This window comes from Sebastes fasciatus, chromosome 16, assembly GCF_043250625.1.
Source record: "Sebastes fasciatus isolate fSebFas1 chromosome 16, fSebFas1.pri, whole genome shotgun sequence".
Classification (NCBI taxonomy): Eukaryota; Metazoa; Chordata; class Actinopteri; order Perciformes; family Sebastidae; genus Sebastes; species Sebastes fasciatus.
The window spans coordinates 10890876-10910821 of record NC_133810.1 but is presented as its reverse complement, the minus strand read 5'-3'; the positions used below and the strand labels follow the sequence as shown (position 1 = coordinate 10910821).

The 19946-nt window shown below is 39.7% G+C and overlaps 1 protein-coding gene across 2 annotated transcripts in view; it reads left to right on the top strand.

The window, feature by feature from the left end:
- stk32a (serine/threonine kinase 32A) overlaps nt 1–19946 on the top strand; it is a 73226-nt gene that overhangs the window by 6232 nt on the left and 47048 nt on the right. For both annotated transcript variants that reach the window (XM_074611085.1, XM_074611086.1), the window contains exons 3-4: nt 3950–4005; nt 6827–6978. In XM_074611085.1, coding sequence (XP_074467186.1) covers nt 3950–4005; nt 6827–6978 — 208 coding nt within the window. The remainder of the gene's footprint in view (nt 1–3949; nt 4006–6826; nt 6979–19946) is intronic.

Here is a 19946-nt window from a genome sequence, read left to right as displayed (position 1 = left end):
CGATTTCACCGAGGGCACGGGGAATAATAAACACATAGACACATCGTTTTGAATTATAAAAAAAAGGGCCGCTCACTGGAAACAAAGTAATCCCCTCGCTGATGAAACTCCCGTCAGACGCAAGGCAGCGCACTCCTTTTTTGGAGGTCGGGGGAACCAGGTGGGTCACTGCATGTCGAGTACACATCATGCACTAACCCCTCTGAGAAGCAATAAACATGCAAATTTCACTTTATACTTCAGAAACGTTAAAGGTTGCTTCAAGGTTATATTGGCCACAGAGGTGTGGAGGTTTACAGATGTGTAAACATCATTTACATTCTTGTAATTAAATTTCAAATGTTAAATTTCTCCTAGAAAATAATCAGAATTTATCTGCAGAATAAATGCACAGACTGCTTTCCTTCCTGGAGCCAGTGCAGAGACAGATATATATATATTTTATAGTTCATACTAAAGGGCGTTTGCATGAAGGTGAACTCTGTCAGGACATGTTTATCTCCTCTGAGAATGATGTGTGTTACCACATGCGCTCCCTTATGTGCCACATACGTTTTCCACTCTGTGTAAGCAGGAGCCTCTGGTTAATGGACAGGCCCTGTTTACTGCTGATAATGCTTTATCCCCATCACAGTGGCACACGGACCCATGGGTTCTGTTTCAGTTGTCAGAGCAACAGCGTGAGCGCTGATGTTCCCACGTTGGTGGGGTCTTAAGTGATTTACAGGCCACTGTGGGAGGCGGAGGGAGAGGGGGGAAACAGAGCGAGACAGTGCTTCCACGATGGCTTATTCTGAACTTCTCACTTATGTTTTCCGCCCAGAACCACTTAAACGACAGGAAAATGACTAAATCTCTTTATTTTTTTGTTATATACGACAAAAATGAGCACCAAATGTGTATTAATACACCGCTGAAAATAGTCCCCAACAACTGTTTGAGATAAATTTACTAAAAACTACAGTGCCTTTTTTGGAAATTTCTTTAAAATTAAATTTACATATATTTCATATTTGTTGTCTGTTTTTTAAAGATTTATTTAAGCTCAAATTGAAAGTTTGATGTCTGAATAGACATAAATTTACGCAAGGGCTGGTGTGGACGTCTCTGCAGAGATTCACATGCAGCCCAAAATGTATAAGAGAATAAAGAGAACAACCAGTCTGTCCGCTTTTGAGTATATAAGAGCCATAACGGAGAAAATTTTTTCAAATTTTGTTGGCTAAGTGTGGACATACTCAGAGACAGAGATGCAGACAACTTCTGACGGACAGAATGAAGGGCATAGACATACAGTAGACTACAGCGCAGTCATTCAGAGGGTACCAGAGGCTGTGGGAGGCTCAAACTGAACAAGCGTGATTATTTCAATCCAAACTGATTAGCATGTGTCAGTCAAATTCAAATTGACTAGCAGATGAGTTCCTCGGTCAGATGGTTTCCTCAGTTAAGCCATGGAAAGGCTGTCAATGTGTCAATTCCACTCATGTGCATATTTCATTACAGATCATTACACACTCTGTTACTCATGTGTCCATCACTTAATACAGCACATTAAACCATTCAGAGTTCTGCTGGTAAAATATGACAGTCTCCATCTCACTCCCTCCCACTCTCTCTCTCTCCCTCTCTCTCTATATATATATATACACTGTATATATTTGACTGCCTCTCTCTCTCTCTCTCTGCGATCACAGAGCTCTGCCCTCTCATCCATGACCACAGCTGTCTCTCTGAAAAACCCATCAGAACAAATCTCCAAGTAGCTCAGCAGCAAAATGACCATGTTTATCTGGAGTGTATGGCTTTGTGTGTGTGTGTGTGTGTGTGTGTGTGTGTGTGTGTGTGTGTTTGGTCAGGCTGTTCTCACAATGTTCGTAGCTATACCGACAAAAAGTAATGCACTATAATTCATATATAACCAATGTAATCGTGAGCCAGGACAGGTGAAGCAGAATAAAGAGAAACAAAGTCCACGTAGGGAGGAGGTGAGTGTGGATGGATGGATGGGTCTAAAACAGCACCGTCGCACTAAATGTCTTGTGAATGACTGTAATTCGCATTTCACAGTTCTTGCTTTTGGCGTGTCATTTCTACGCCATGTAGTCTGAATTGACAGTAACGTACATATGCTACGCTCAGAGCTAGTGACGTAGAATAAAAAGTGAGAAATTGCATATCGTACTTAGTTTCCGTACATATTTAAAGCCCAACATGATGTTTTTCCTAAACCTAACTAAGTGGTTTTGTTGCCCAAACCTAACTGCGGACGTTACAGTAGTTTTATTGAGTGGCATAAAACTGACACGTGAAAAGACGAGTACATATGACACATGAAAAGGCTAATATGCGTTCTCATGACACGCAGAATGTCCTTGTAATGTCGTGCTATTTATACGCCTTCCTATGAGACCGTGCTGGTCTAAAATCACCGGACTTTCACCCAGGAGACCAGAAGTCAATGTTGACTTATTTGTTGCGTAACTACCGCACCTAAGTAACGGCACTTCTGTAGTTATTTTAACCCAAACCACACTGTTTTTCTAAACCTATGACTAAGCAGTTTTTTTGCTTAAATACCGCAGGTGCACTGATCGCTCGTGTTGCTGGACATTCGTAGGGAAAACGCATAAAAAATAACCGTTGAATGAGGATATGTGTGGTTTGGTATATACAGTATCATCTTTAAGTCTATGCATATGTGTGTGTGTGTGCATTATAAAGCGGGCCTCATATGGTTCTTTTCACAGTTGGATGTGTAAACACTCCAACACAGATAGTGTGAGAGGAGGAAGTGCCAGTGATACGTGACTAACAGAGCAAAACATTAACTGTCACATCCAATAGATCTAGAGACTGCGGACAGAATGTGTGTGTGTGTGTGCACTGTACTGTTGCAAGAGAAGCAGGTAATGTTTATGGCCAATAAAAGTGTGTGTATTCGGGAATGATTGTGAATGCTTTGTGGATACAAGTGTGTGTGTTTGTGTGTGTGTGTGTGTGTGGTCAGATGATTGCAGAGTGGGCAGCAGCTGTTCCATCCTCGGGGAAACGGCAGAGAGGGAAAACCGTCTGTCCTGGTTGTCATGGCAGTGAGAAACAAACAGCCCCATCAGGTTCCAATTGGCGATTAATGTTGCCGATAGATGGAGGAGAGTGAGATAGTTTAGGTTGTGTGTCTGTGTGTGTGAGTGAGGTAATGTTCAATATGTGTGCAGAGGAGACTCATACAAAGACAGAGAATATCGAGCTGCTAAAAAGAGAGCTAAAAATTGGTCTTTTGTTCAGCGGGAAAACAACAACAACGATCATAAGAGGCGTCTTTGTGCGGAGGCTTATTTTAATTCTCTGCTATATATATAAAGTCAGTGACCTGTGGTTGACCTGCATGGAGACCTCCATCTGTTTCAGCTTGACTGTCTGCATTGTTCAAATGAGCTCAAAGCGAACTTCACAGTGATATGTACTGACATTTACCATTCAACTATTTCCGTTTATACTGATCGAACGCCCTAGTTTTCATTTGTGTGAAGTGATTTGAGCTAGCCTATACAGTTGATGTATTAAAAGCTGAAATCTGAAACTTTTTAGATGTTTAAAGTAGAGCAAATATGTGCATCTAGTGTAAAGTTTTATCAATTTGTTGGCATGGTCACACATGCGCGAATGCAGGCGACCATCGCCGCCCATCGCCTGCCAAGGTGATATTCGCCTGAAAGTTCACCAAAGTTGAACTGCACGCGAATCCAAAGATGCAAATTTGCTTCGCAACCAGAAGCGAATATTTTTTCACCCCTTCACTCTCATAGAATGGAAGTAAACGGGAGGTGAATGTTAATTGTGCGCGTGTGTGACCTTGCCTTTATTTAAAGAAAAACATTTCAGATTCAAATTTCTGTTTTTTATTTAATATAAATTAACAGAGATGTTCTACTCTTCTTTCTCACAGTGAATTTCGACCACTTCCAGATCCTGAGGGCAATAGGAAAAGGAAGCTTTGGAAAGGTAAGTCCATGCCAGTGTGGAATCAGCTTCATGATGCATAGGCTATATTTATTAATATCAAAAGGGGAAACTAGTTTAGTAATGCTATGTAAAACATACAACACAAATAACCCAAACAGGTCACGACAAAGGGCATATGAAATACATCCTAACACTACAATACAAGCACTGACAAACTAACACATTCCAGGAGGACATTGGTGTTGCTCAGGAGCCCGTCTATCCAATACGTTAAAACACAAAGCAATATATATATAAAACTGATCCAATAATAATAAAAGATCAATTACAAGAGATGCACAAGACCAGCTCCTAAAAATGACGTTCCCATACAACTAAACTGCATTCTCAATTATTATTACTTTCCCCCAGGAGACCGCTGTTGGTGTCCCGTGTGAAACTAAAAGTGTTGCGTTTTTGTTTTGTTTTGTTTCAATGTTGGAGTCATTTGAAGGCCAAACCATGATGTTTTAATAAACCTAACCATGTAGTTTCGTTGCCTAAACCGAAACAGTGTTGTTGCATTTTTTTTTGTTTTGTTTCCATTTACAATGTTAAATGTTTCTAAAATTGTTTAAAAACGTGACCATAATCTAGGAAAAAAATATGTTTCCCTCGAAAAATAATTGAGAATGCAGTTTAGTTGTATGGAAACATAACTGGGTAGGAGACAGGGTTGATAAAAATGGGAAATACATATGAAACAAAACTTTAAAAATATATATATATCAAATGTATATTCAATATCACACAATACATGCACATGTGCCATGCGATTCTAATTTTGAAACTACTTTTTAGTACTGATTCATTTGCTTATTTTCTAGATTATTCACTTGATCTGTGATATCATCAAATAACTTGTTTTGTTTTACTTAACTCGAAAAACTTACTTAAACGATTAATCGATTATGAAAAATCGCTGCACATGTTACGAACACTATACCATGTCCCCTCCCTGTCAGTACAATATTATCATGTCTAGTAAAGCCCTCCGGTTTAATTTGCTCCAGACCAACCAACAGCTTAACAGAGTCACCCCTTGTTGTCACACAGTGCAGAGTAATTCACATCGGCACTTACAGTACACGTAAGCACATACAGCGATGCACACGCACGCTCGCATGTATACACTGAGCACATACCCACAGAGCATCTCCACTCTGTCCAACAACAGATAAGCAGTCTAATCACAGTAGATGGCAAGCTGTTCAATGGGAGGAGTGATGCGATCAGGGTTTGGCTGATTAACCGTGCCAGCTGCTCCACAGATCACTCTCTTAGATAGCAGTAATCACTGGCTTATTGACGCTCGTAGCACAGACGAGCACGACGACAAATAAATATGGAGTATTGCTGCTCTGCATATTGAAAACAGTGTCCAGGCGTGCTCAGACACATTGTCAAAAGGGGGTAATCACGCACAGTTTGATATATACGAACAATGACAGCTACCCAGACTGCACCAGGTGTTATATTCTGTGTTTTTGCTGCGTCACATCAGCCATGCTATTTATTTTCCACTGATACATAAATACATTGACGCTGTTTGAAAGCAATTTTTATGCCATTTTGAAAGAAATATCTACATCCCTGACCGACACCCACCCAGTAGTCCTAATGAATGCCAACATGATGTTTTCCCATCTCTGAAATGCAAAACATGCTGCTGTGAAAAGTTGAACGTCTTCAGAGGGGATTAAATTCCTGATCACAGAGATTAAAGTCAAATCCTGAAGTTTCCTTCCAGCCTCGTTGGACGGACAACATTTCTGGTTATTGCATTATAACACATCATGTGTAATACGCATTAAAGCTCCAGACAAACATGGATGAATGATGGAAAACACACTGCTGTATTGCAACATTTTGCAAAAAGTATATAATTTTCAATGTGTCAAACAGAATATCAGCATTTTATCCTAATTATTAATTTATGAAATCTGGTGAAATGATACATCTCACAAATCTGTTGAGGCCTTTGTAAAAGTATGCTGATTAGCAACTTACACTGTTTTTCTATGTGACGTACTACACATTTAACCAACGTATCCTCACACAACGGTTCGTGTGATATCCTACGTTCAAAGTTATTCCTTCTTTTTCGTTTGTTTCCCTGCGAATGTCCAGAAACACGTGTCAATTTCTTTCATACAGTCTTTTCAAAGTAAACTTCCGTCTTCACAGGAAACAACTTGTTTCGGTTTAAGCAACAAAACTACTTATTTAGGTTTAGGAAAAGATTGTGGTTTGGCTTAAAATAACTGCGAAAGTATGTAAATTACACGGCAAACAAGTAAACGTTGACCTCTGGTTTCACAAAGGACACGAACACCGGTCTCCTAGGCAAAGGTCCAGTGTTTTTTGACCCACCCATCCACCCCGACGTCCTCCCTATGTGGTGTTTGTTGCTCTTTGTACTTAGCTCACGATGATTTTGTGTGATATATGAATTACAGCGCAATACTTTTCGTAGGTATAGCTACAAATGGTGTATCAGACCAGCCTGAATTAAGAAATGATCATATTGGGCAAAACATGGAGGATTGATGCATGTCTTTACTTTGTGGATACATATTTTTATTATATAATTTTGCCCACGAGGAATGGTGATGTGTTATCATATTGCAGTACTACATTATAATTTTGTATGAATGATATATTATCTGTTTAGAGTTTGCAGAAAGCAATACACAAGTAACTTTCAATAGCTTTGAAAGTGCTGAAGCATAGGACAGAGATGCACAAGCAGAACAATAGTATTCAGACCATGTTGACCACTGCAGTGACGGAGTTAACCCTTATGTGATCTCATCATCAGGTCTGCATTGTACAGAAGAAGGACACGAAGAAGATGTACGCCATGAAGTACATGAACAAGCTGAAATGTGTAGAGCGTAACGAAGTGAGGAACGTCTTGAAAGAGCTGCAGATAATGCAGAACCTTGAACATCCTTTCCTGGTCAACTTCTGGTAAGCCAAAGACACAATGTGATCCTCCATTACTTAAATATGGAAACAAAAAGCTGCTGTAAACATTTTAAAGGTGACATATCATGCTCATTTCCAGGTTCATATTTGTATTTTGGGTTTCTACTAGAACATGTTTACATGCTTTAATGTTCAAAAAACACATTATTTTTCTCATACCGTCTGTCTGAATATACCTGTATTCACCCTCTTTTTAAGACCCCCTCCTGAAAAAGCCCAGTCTGCTCTGATTGGCTTGTGAGAAAAATATGGTGCACCTTTGCAAAGGTAGTTCTCAAGCTGTGGGTGATATATTCTAATGAGCCTGCAAGTAACCAACCCTGTCTCCTACAAAATTATGTTCCCATACAACTGAACTGCATTCTCAATTACGTTTCGAGGGAAACATATTTTCTCCCGGATTACAGTTGCAGTTTTAAACACGTGGTTAACATGTAAGTACTAAAAGTACTATAACATTTAAACAAAATAATCATTTTAAAAAACCCGCAATAAAACTACTTCTAGGCAACAAAATGACTTGGTTAGGTTTAGTAAAAACATCATGGTTGGGCTAAACATTACTACGAAATTGAAACAAAACAAAACAAAACAAAAACGCAACAAAACTACTTAGTTAGGTTTAGTAAAAAACATCATTGTTTGGTTTAAAATTACTACGAAATTGAAATGAAACAACAAAAAGGCAAACAAAACTACTTTGTTAGGTTTAAGCAACAAAACTAGAAAGTTAGGTTTAGTAAAAAAAAACCATTATGATTAAAATAAGTCAACGTTGACTTTTAGTTTCACAAAGTCCTGTGTTTGTTTAACCTATCCACCTCCCCGTCCTCCTCTCTACGTGGACTTATGCGGACTATCATTACAAACGTATTTGTGATACGTCAAAAACAAATATGTTTCCCTCAAAACGTAGTTCACAATTCAGTTTCGTTGTATGGGTACTTCATTTTTAGGAGATAGAGCTGAAGTGACATAGGAAGGGGAGGCCAAATCTGAATGGCTTATTGAATCACATTGTTTTCTGATCTAGACAGCCCACAAAAAACTGACTGGCTTGTATTATTTCACAGTTTGTGGGTTGGTAGGCACTCCAGATACTCAAATATTTGTGCACAAGCACTGAAAAAGTCAGTTTTTCAGGATGTCCCCTTTAAGCACCTCTTTAGATCGCCTCCACAAAGGCTCGTATTTAACACTGGTATTACCATCAGCTGTAGCAGCCATTTGATTGATTTTGTAGTGCACTACGTGTCAACCGTTTGATTTTTATGGTGATTGTATTCTGTCCATTAACTCCGTGAATGCACAGACACACAGAGAGCATCAGCCATTAAAGACAGCTCTGCAGTCTGCAGATGCATTCAGAAAGGTGTTGTTGCCCACTGAAGAACACTCTCGAGTCTCCATCCGCGTCATCTCACCCTTTTGAAGTTGCTAAAAGGAAAATGTAGTTTGCTTACTGATCCAAGTTCAACTTTTATGGGCACAACTCGCGTCTCTTGGCAGGCTTCACGTTTGCCTCACCGCATTTGGGGGTCGCGGAAGTCTTTGCTTTATTCAAACAGCGAGTGCTAATCTAAGATGATTCATCAGGTACTCTCAGCGACTCATTCATCATAATTTGAAAGCCCGGGCTTATTGAGCACCAGGAATCGTACTTTCGAGATGCCTGATAAGTGTGGCTTGTTAAGTTTCCATCTGAAAGGCGTCATTAATTCTTGATAAGAACTCTGCGACGTTTGAGAGGAAGCAGCCTTGGTTTTCTTTCTGTCAAGCAGAAATGCAGAGAGGAGGGAATGTCTGAGCAAGGACGATGAGTAACTGCCACGGTCGTGTACAATAGTCCAGTTTTTAAAAATCTAACATTTTTTTTTTTTTTTTAGTATCATTTATCATTCCTCCTTTTGATTTACAGGTTTGCGACTTGCTCTTTTGGGGTTCCCAATGAAAAAAAACTGGAAATGTGAACGATTAAATAAGATACTAAAAATGTGACTTGTGGCCAAAGGTCCCAAGATACGATATTATCACGATACTGAAGTCACGATACAATCTTATTTCAATTTTAAACATTTTATGATAATGCGATAACACGTAAATTTGCTTTAACGCCACTAATTTCTTTAACACATTAACGCAATTTGCCATTTTTTGTTTGTAGCGGGCTCAGTTTTAAAGCTAGAGAAAAGATACTGGTATCATATGAAACAAAAAAAAAAACAAAGGAATCCATTGGTACTAACCAAGTCATACCACATCATGCGCAAAGGATGCTAAATAACGCAAAATTTTGGCGAGGAAAAACTGTCATTGACATTTTCAAAGGGGTTCCTTGACCTCCGACCTCAAGATATGTGAATGAAAATGTGTTCTACGGGTACCCACGAGTCTCCCTTTTACAGACATGCCCACTTTATGATAATCACATCTCAGAGTTTTCACTCACATATCTTGAGGCCAGAGAATGGACAGTTTTTCCTCGCCAAAATTTAGCGTAACTTTGTAGCGTTATCTAGTGTTCTTCCCGACAAGCTAACATGACATGATTGGTACCAATCAATGGATTCCTAAAGTTTTCTGGTTTCAGACGATCTTCACTCTAGCTTTAAGACTGAGTCCGCTACAACCTCTGAAAGACAGAATAGTGGACGGATTGTAAAGAGGTTAATAGTTTATATAATAAAAAATTCATACTTGACGTCCATGTATTGATACAATATTGCAAAACATCGTGATACTGTGCTGTATCCATTTTCCCCCCGCTCCTATGTGGCATCAGTAGCTCCCCTCATCTACCCTCTGTCCTCTGTCCCACTTTTCTATCCTCTCGTCACCTACTTCCCCATTTTAATCCCATATCTTTTTGAAAGCTACTCTGGCAGAATCAATAGCTGTCTTTTAATTACTAATTTGAGGGAAACAAAGCTAAAGCCTCCCCCGGTGGGAATGAATGAGAAGAGACTAAAAGCACATTAAAAAGAGGAGAGGATATAAGGACAGCGAGGCGCAGGGAGGGGAGAATAGCCACAGAGCAGAGAGAGAGAGAGAGAGAGAGGCGGCAGAGAGGGGAAACAACAGAGGAGGTGAAGTGTACAGACTCATCAGACAAACAATGCCAGTGCTTGCTTTCTTGCTTGATTGCATGCTGTGTTGGACAAAAAAAAAACAGTTGGAGGGTTAATGCCTTTGGCAGCGTAAATCCCCCTGAGTGGGGGTGATTTCCTAGGGAGATGTGCTTGGGTCAGCGCTGTGCCCACTCTCTCTCTCTCTCTCTCTCTCTTTCTGTCTCTCTCACTGTGTTGAGTTGGCGTAAGTTATGATTGTCCTGAGGTAAGCGCTCAAGGTCAGAGACGGGGAGAGATTGCCCGCAGGCGTATGAACCGCACCGAGCCAGCTCCATGCAGAAAACCAGGCTTTGTTTTTCTTCCGTCCCCTGGCCTGTCCTCTCATCCTCCTCCTCCTACTCTGTCCTCTTTTCATTCACCTCTTCTCTCACCTTCCTCCTCCTCTCCTATTTTCCTCCTTCACCACCTGCTTCTCTTCCTTTTCTCTCCTCCTGCTGTCAATACACTCGCCACTGCGTGACCTCGGGTGTCTGAGTAACTGTGTGCAGCCAAGCAACAACAACAACAACAACGCACTTTGCAAACTAACATGTGAACTTTTAGACAAGTTATTTTTCCCTCCAGGCAAACTATGAAGTATGATTATGGAATACTGAGTTTGAAGAATCTTAACCTCTGGCGTTTAGTGGTTGAAATCGCATACTATGCAATACATACTTACTATCGTTCAACTCACTTTTGTATGAATAAACAGTGGTATGTACCTTTTCGAACGCACTGAGCAGTAATTTACGTCGCCACTTCCTGAGAGCCACCGTGCCGGCTGGAGACGTGTAACCATGGTAACCCCTTGCCAACCTCATGTGACCAAAACGACAGTTTGTGAGAATCAAAGTCTGAACTAATTTAAAATATATATTACTTAAAGCAAAGTGGAATCTTATACTTACAGTTAAATTAAAACGTTATTGATGTTACAGAGTCGTTCGTTATGAACGTTGTCGTTACTGCCGACATTGCATTGTGGGATATTTATGCTGCCGTAGTGTCCACTGTTGCATACTATAATATTTCCCCGGAAATAGTATGCAATTTGCGCACTATTGGTTTCACACTAAGGTTTCAGACATACTAAAATATCTCACATTCTGTTAGTATGGAATTTCGGACGCTACCTAAGAGTGGGTACGGTCAGTGTATTGATGTGCCAGCAGTGGCAGCCCGTTGTGCCTGCGCTGCACTAAGTCCCACTGTGTAAGGAGAGCTCTTCCTGGCACTGGCAGATATACACTCACTATATCAGAGACAGAGAAGGAGCATCAGATGCTGCTGTATTCGGCTTTCAGTCGTGCGGCCTCTTTAACTGTTTATTTTGCAGTTGATTTGTTTGTTTGGTGGAGGAAATGTCACAGAGGAAGAACTTCTCGAAACTACCTGGCTGCTGCTCGGTGTGATGGATGTGTTGATCACAGGCTGTGTAATGCGTTTTATGTGAGGAGCACATTTTGTTCTCAAGCAGAAGGAAAACAATCACTCGAAAAAATGGCCTGCGTTAAGTATTTTTATATTCCAGAAATGCCATCTGCTAAAACTGTTTGGATCTTGAGGGGAACAAATATAATTTTATACATTTTCATGCTGTTAACAAATAAATTGTAGACTTTCAATCATCTGTGGAGAGTTTTGAGACACTATGAAATGTTTTTTTTCCCTTGTTACTCTTTCCAGGAATTGGCCCGTTGAGCTGGTTTTAATAATCGACCACTCAGCCAAACAGATGGGATTTATACAAACTTGAAGAGATTCAAAAAACAGTGAATGCTCAAATAAAAAGGGCAGATTAGTGTTAGTGTGTTATTTAGAAAAAGTCTGTGCTAATTTAATACCTACCAGAAAATATTGTCTAGGATTTAGGAAATGACATACAGTAACTGTGCTTCAATATCTTTTTTTGTGTTCTCTTCAACAAACTTGGAATAACTCAGAATAATAATGTTCTGCCAACTTTGTTCAATGTATGGTTAAGAATTCACAACTAAACTTGCTTTTAACAAGCTTAAACTGCCTGGCAAATGCGGCGGCCTATCGTTGGCATAGCGGTCCCCAGACAATAACCTCGCATTTTTATGTTAATAAAATGTACTTGAATCTACGAAGCTGTAGGTTATTACTAATGACATTCCCATTATATTATGTTGCAACGTCTGCTGCATTATTATGTGTTTACTACGTGTTTATTTGCATATAGATCGGGGAAGTGAGATCTGATCACAAGTGGTCACTCAAGACGCATGTGAATGCCAGGTCTCAACAGGGCCAAAGTCTACAGGACACTTCATTCCATGATATCTAACCTCTGTGACAATTACTGCTGTGATGCAACATGCTAGTAGTAATGCTAAAAGTAATTGCGTAACTATCAAAGGGAAAAAGAAGTACATTAACAAAAGCCTGAAACATTGTGGAGTAAAAGCTTCTCCTGCTCCAGGGAGTCCCTCTTTTTTTTGCTCAGTTATTATGCAATCTCACTAATGCATTTCATTTCTATGCAGAGCAAGACATCATTCAGTGTTATTCCCTGTTCATGTGCATTTTTTTCCTCAGCAAACCAAACAGAAATGACAGAATGTCTCACAAAGGCAATGTTTTTTCTAAAGAAACTAAGAGAAGAATTCCTCCAAGCATCCTGACATAAAAGATCTAGTACAGATGTGCTGTATGGTTCAGGCACTACAGTCTGCTTGGGTACAATATAGGGTACATATTGAGTGATGGCGTGAGCTAAAATAAGCTTAATTGCAGACTCCAACTTTACAAGTAAGCAATAGTAAGATGTGCTTGTACCTGAGGCACACACTGTATCCTTGTGTATCTGCAAAATGTGCACTTCGCAGCCTCATTTCACTTTTCATGCTGCAGGCCTTGCCGATCGCTAGAAAACAGCATGTCAGCATGTCAAGTATTTGGCCTGATGTCAAGGTGACATAGTTGAAATGGAATATCATAATCAGGGGTGGTGAGAATAAGGAAAACACTGATTAAGTACTGTTACTGAGCCTAAAAATTTTACATTGATGGAAGTAAAAACACATGAGTAAAAGCAAAAATCATTATTTTAAAATAAGCTCTCTTGTTAAAGCTACAGTAGGTAGAATTGGAGCAAATATGATTTAAAAAAAAGTTATTTTTATGAAACTGTCATTGTATCCTGACAGTAATGCATGAGACAGGTAATCTGGAAAAAAAAATAATGTGTCTCTCTGTCCTCCAATGATCATAATGGCATCTGTAAGATTTCACAGACTGGAGGAAAACAACCAATCAGAGCTGCGCTGGAGCCGGCCGTCTCTGATTAGCTGTCAATCACTCGCAAACTCATTTTACAGATAAACAGTACACTACAAGATGTTTCTGAAAACATTTGAGGTGAGAAATAGTCATTACAGTAACAGAATATTGATTCATTTGATCAGCGCTCCCTAGTTTGACTATTTGATCAGAGTTTGCGAGGTGATTTACAGCTGCCTCCGTTGAATGAACAGCCAATAGGAACGCTCTCTCTCTGAAATGACCTGTTATTGGCCAAAGTAGATTTTTTAAAGCCTGAAAACAGAGCTATGATGAGGTGCAGAAGTCTAGTTATCTCTCAGAACACCTGAATTACAATATGCTGAAAGGTTATTATGGATTTATTGCCCAATTATGTAAAAAAAAAAAAGTCCGCCTACTGCAGGTTTAACTATAAGTGGAGTTTTATGTATATATTTTACATGAGATCATTAATATCCCGAGCTTTCTATGATGGATGTATTTTTTTTTGCAAGAGAGTGCATCCATGCGTGTGTGTTCTCAGGGAGCATTAGACACAGACTGATGGGAGCTGTCAGTCAAAGGAGGTGTTGGGAGTTGGGGTTGAAGGAAGGTCGGAGGGCTGTCGGCATTGATCCAACGTGTCACAGTCTGCCGGCTGTGTCCGTTTCAGCAAGTGGGCTTTGGTCACAGTGTGTGTGTGTGTGTGTGTGGAAATATGTGTGTGCATGTATGGATAGTATGTAAGTCTAATCACAGTAATTGCAATAGATTGTGTTGAACAACACAGTCCTGATTAGCCGTTTTATTATTGAGATTTACTGATGTGGATTTTCAGCTGTGGACATAGATGCTAATTAACAAAAATCACTAGACTGTGGAGGTTTAGTTAATTTACTTCATAAAAGGTATTCAGGTTATGAATAATAGGTTACTGGCAGGAATAAACAAGTCCAATATTGCTACATTTAATGAATGCGTACACGTGATATTCTCCTTTCAGAGAAGGGATACGTTTATGGGAATATTGCCAACAGTGCCATTACTTTTAAAGAAGGTAAACAATTCTTATTCAGGCACTTACTGTAATGTCTTTCCTGATTTAAGGGCAGTTATCTGCTCCAAAAAATAAAAAAAGCTGTGTCCTTGAAGTCAGATTTTAGTAGAATTTATAAAATTTTTATAATTTTAAATTGCAGCAGTTTTTATTTGAATTAACATGTGACAACTGTTACCTTTGAAAGAGGGGAAGGAAGCATTTTTTTTTGTGAGGACACATTACAAAAAGCTTCTGAGTCCCCGTGGTTTTCTGGAGACTTCCATTACTGAAGTGGCCTGGGGTGCCTGTGCCTCTAAAAGCTCCACGCAGGATGCTCTCCCATCAGACTGGCTGCCTGGAGGCCGCCACGAGGTCACATTGAAATGCATGTGTGGCGGAGCAGATAGAGACAGTGAAAGAAAGACGGAATGAGACAGAGGGAGAGCGGTGGGACAACTAGAGGACAAGAGAGACAGAGAGAAAAGGACATGGACAGAACAAGCAAGCTAAAGAGAAACCAGATGCCAGCAAGGCTAATGAAAAAAGGTCTGCACCGTACAACATAATATACAGGTGCTAATCTGCAGTCTGGCTGCCGTTCTCTACTCTCTACCCCAAAATGCTGGCCGAGGCATCGGCTGCTAATGATGCTTGAGAACTTGTTCTGTCGCTGTCTGTCTTTTCCAGCCCATTGCAGCAGCGAAATACAAATGGAGACAGTCAATGTAGTGCATTTGTCAAAATGAAAAATACTGATTACTTTCCTCTTCATAGTTGCACATCTGTTTCCATTTCTTTCTTGCAATCTATCATCTTTTTCCCATTGCAGGTTATTATGTTGTTGATATTACTTATTATTACACAGCTGTGATGAATATTCGATTCTGATTGGTCAATCACGGCGTTCTGCGGTCTGTTATTTCTTTATAGCAGACCGTTGCTATGTATAGCAGACAGTTGCTATGGGTGCAGTTCTGATGTCGGACTCTGGTGGACCATTTTTGTGTGAAATTATTGATTTCTTAAGTAAGTAGCAGTGTAATAAGCGGGATAATGTACATTTAATGTATTTAATGGCCTGATAACAGTCGAATCGGGTGCAGCTGAGCAGCAGTAGCTTCAGTGCTCCGTCCGTCTACAGAGGATGCATTCAGGCACAGTATTGAGTGTAGTTTAATGCACAGCTTCAACATGAAAAAGGCTCCTTTAAAATCACATTAGTCATACACGTATATGTTGTCATATTAATGCTAACTTGGGTAACTTCTGTGACACAGCGTCTACCTGTGACAAACAACTTAATGAGGATCATATCTAATTCAGTTTGACAGCAGTGGCAGCAGGCAAGTGGAGACGTCATTCATATTCAGACACCTTCTAAATACTGTGTCGCCATGTCAGAGAGAGAGAGAGAGAGAGAGAGAGAGAGAGAGAGAGAGAGAGAGAGAGAGAGAGAGAGAGAGAGAGAGAGAGAGAGAGAGAGATCACTTGTTTCAAGAAGAAATTGGGCTTTTATTGTCATAGGAGCCCAATTTACACTGTAATAGAGTGGAGATATTGCTGAAGTAGCGTGGAAGAGAAAGATGATATAGCACCAGGTCAGTCAGTCCCAGAGGGATGATGTTGATTTGCAGCTGTAATATCTAACATACAGTATGTATAGCACAAGAAATGATTCATAAGTGCAATATTGTGCACTGTTGCAAACAATGGCAACAGTGCTCACTGAGCTAACAGTGTTAACCTGGGCGGAAACAGAGGGTGGGAGCTACGCTTCCACGACAACGCCGTTGTCAGCTGTAATTGCCGTATGACAGCACTGCAGAGAGGCGGCCGTGAGCTAGCCAGTGGGGCACGCTCACATGCATGATCACGCACTAAAAGGCACAGGCGGCCGGCCCGGTGATGTCAACAAAGCACAGAGAAGCTCACATTACAACACACACAGAGGGAGAGCGACTTTCTCTGCTCAGGTAGACATTACTCCTCTATATCTTTACAGCAAATAGCTGTTTGCTCTTAATGCTCTGGATGTCGTATAGAGAACCTTTAAGAAAAAGGCTCAAACAACAAGTAGTTGGGTGGCAATAAATATACACGTGTGTGTGTGTGTGCACATTACAGTAATCAGCGTGTACTGTACGTGCATCACTGTCACCCTCCGTATGGCGACTTTGTTCCTGAGCAACCATGTGAGAGGTTGCGGTGAGTCAGTCAGTCTTGTTTGCTCAGAAGACAGAACGACAGCTATAAGCCCTTTCAGTTTTTACCACCTCAACTTTCTGATGGAAAGACTTGAGGGACAGAAAACACGGAAACCTCAGCCAAGCATGAGAGCTGGTTTTCTACCTGATTAAACTGGTTTCACGGAGGACTCAAGTGTGCCATCGATTGGCTTGATGGACTTGCAGTCCCTCTTTAACTTTGACCTAACCAATCACCCATGCATGCTAAAGTAATAATACATATCTATTTTGGCTTTTTCTGTCAGTGAATATCCCACTAACCAGTTGATAAAAAGCTGTTACATTACATTTTAGAAGCAAATATTGGTCAGTGAAAAGCAACAATGAGCATTTGGCATAAGATATTACCAAAATGATCAAAAAGTTAGGTTGAAGAGGATTTTCACCTCAAAAAGTGTGAGACAGAAAGATTACATTTCACCACATTAAATATAAATAAATTAAAGGTAAAGATTAGGGATGGGGAGTAGTATGGGGGAATAGTATAGTAATAGTACTTTGTTAATATTAACATCAGCTAATACAGATCCAATATTTGTCTGCTAAATTTTAGCGGATACACTTAATTGAATAGTAAATAGGTAATTATAATGATTAACAAAATAGCAATTAACTAATAAAAATAAGTAATTAATGAAGAAAGTGAAAGAGGATTAAGTTAAACATGATAAAGTTGAAGATTAATGTCTAGAAAGGGTCACTGAACTCACTACACTACAGCAGAAATTGTCAAAAAACATCAGATGACCGGTGTTAATGCCCCATGTGAAACCAGAAGTCAACGTTGATTTATTTGTCACGTAACTTTCGTTACACCACTTCCGGAGTAATTTTAACCCAAACCATTACTTTTCCTAAACCTAACTAAGTAAGTTTGATGCATAAACCTAACTAAGTTGTTTCCTGTGAAGATGGAAGTTTATTTTGAAAAGACTGTATGCATGTAACAAGCGGAAATTGACACGTGTTGCTGGACATTTGAAGGACAAAAAAACAAAAATATCAAACGAACCGTTGTATGGGGATACGTTGCTGTATTACATGGCAATTAAATAAATAAACTGCAGTTTTCCTTGAAGAAGCCAGAGTTTGTCTACCAGGAAAAAGAGCAATTAAAGTCCAGTCTGTGTCCCCTAAATGCTTGTGACAGCAGCTTCTTGGATTTCTTTGCCACCTTAACTACTTTTGCTGGGTTAGAGGTATTTACACTCTATGTGTGTGTGTGTGTGTGTGCGTGTGTGTGTGTGTGTGTGTGTGTGTGTGTGTGTGTGTGTGTGTGTGTGTGTGTGTGACGGAGAGAAACAGACCTGTAAAGAGAGGGAGAACGAGACACAAAGAGAGTTAATCAAATGATTAATAGACAGAGTAAAATGGAGTCCATCCAGCAAAAACACACTGCTGCTCTCACTTTAAACCACTGAGAAGCTTGTTTTTCTCGTCTCGGTTTACAGTTTTCAGCCCGACTTGTGTCGAGCTTCAAATTCGGGTAATAAATATTTCACTTTTTTTTTTTTTTAAATATTGTACACATTTTTGCATGCTCACACTACTGCCCTTAATGGTTTTTTTTCTTCTTATATCCATACTTTTTCCCATGACAATATTTTCAGAATATTCTCTCTAATGGCCGTACCAGCTTTTTACAGTGAAAGTTATTTCTATTCTAAAATTAAAGCTTCAAACTAACTCTTTAGATATATTCCAGCATTATATTGCACACAGAACCAGAGCAGGAGCACTGTGGATAATCGGTGGGAGGAATGTTTTGACCATCTATGAACTCAGTCAGAGCCAAACTACAAATCCTGTATCAAAGTGAAGCATTGCTTTGATATTTAGGAGAATGTGATGTTAATGTGACGCCTGCTGAATCTCTGCTTCCTCTCTGCGTGCCAGACTCAAGTGTCATATCATTTTCCAACACACACACTCTCTCTCTCTCTAATATGCATGCACACACACATTGATCCACTCTGTTGCTTCAGTAATCTCTCCCTTACATCTAATGTCAGCTACTGGAACTTTGATATTTTTCAGATTCAAATTTTTAGACTCCCCATGGAAGTCCCCTCTTCTTAGAATATGTTACTTTCTAAGTAATTTTGTCTCCTTATTTATAAGGCTCTAGCTGGCTTTTTTGCTGGGAGTCTAACATTTTACATTTAGAATAGGTGTCTGTCATTGTGACCAACAAGAGATAAATGGCTTTATATGAGTTTTGCTATCTACCGTAGGAGGCAAAAACTTCAAAATATCAATCACCTCACAGACCGAAACTTTTCCTCTTCCATCTCACATTGACTGATTGACCAATTTATCTTTATCACGTTCTTAATTTAAAATAAATCAAAATGAAAATTGAAAAAAAGAAATGGCCGAAAAGGTGTGTGTTGTAGCCACAACTTGAATGAATACTGGGTTTGTATGGATTTTGTATGCATTCCCCTATATTTATCTGTATGGTACAATAGAGACGGAGCACACGGCCACCGGAGGGGAAAACAATCAGCGCCACAATATGCAACCAAGGGCTGAAACGCTAACAAAATGCCTGTAGCAAGCTAAAAACATAAGATTTAAGGCACTTAAGGCACTTTCAAACATAATACTACATAGTTTTCTGTTTTGTTTTTTCCACATTCCACTATAACACAAGTTGAATACTGTCAAAATGATTTAGCTTAACTTACAGAAATAGTATAGTTTGCTTAAAACTGACATTTGGACAAAATGCTTGCTGCACATGTCGTCAATCTGAGCGTCAGGATCCTACAGTTTTCCCATCCTTGCTATTGATGCCTCACGTCTTATTGCCTGCCTGTATCCACTTTTGTCATCTTAAAGGCTCTGTTTTTCGGTTCGGCAGCTTGTGAAAACTTTGTACTGGGTTCATCCCACCACACAGGAGCCTTTAGGCATTTTTCCGTTGTTTGTAAGCAGACAGAATTGACAAGGAAGTACCTTCACGCAATACAAAGTCAATGTCTCTTTATCTGAGCACTACAGATTATGTGACACATTCTGACTTAGCCGATCTGTAGCTTTGTACTGTAAATATACGCAGAGGAATACCATTTAAATTCTTCCCAGAACAAAAAAAAACAAAAAACATTATGCTGTCACACACACACATACACATATAAACTTTGCCAAAAACTTTGGAGAACCTTTGTGTCCGCAGGCGTGGCTAAGTCATTTCTGCTTGTCTGAGTGATTGATAGCATTGCAGCTGGTCCCATCCATTCAGCTCTACTGTATTATACACTTTAAGTAAGAAGGGCTGGCCTC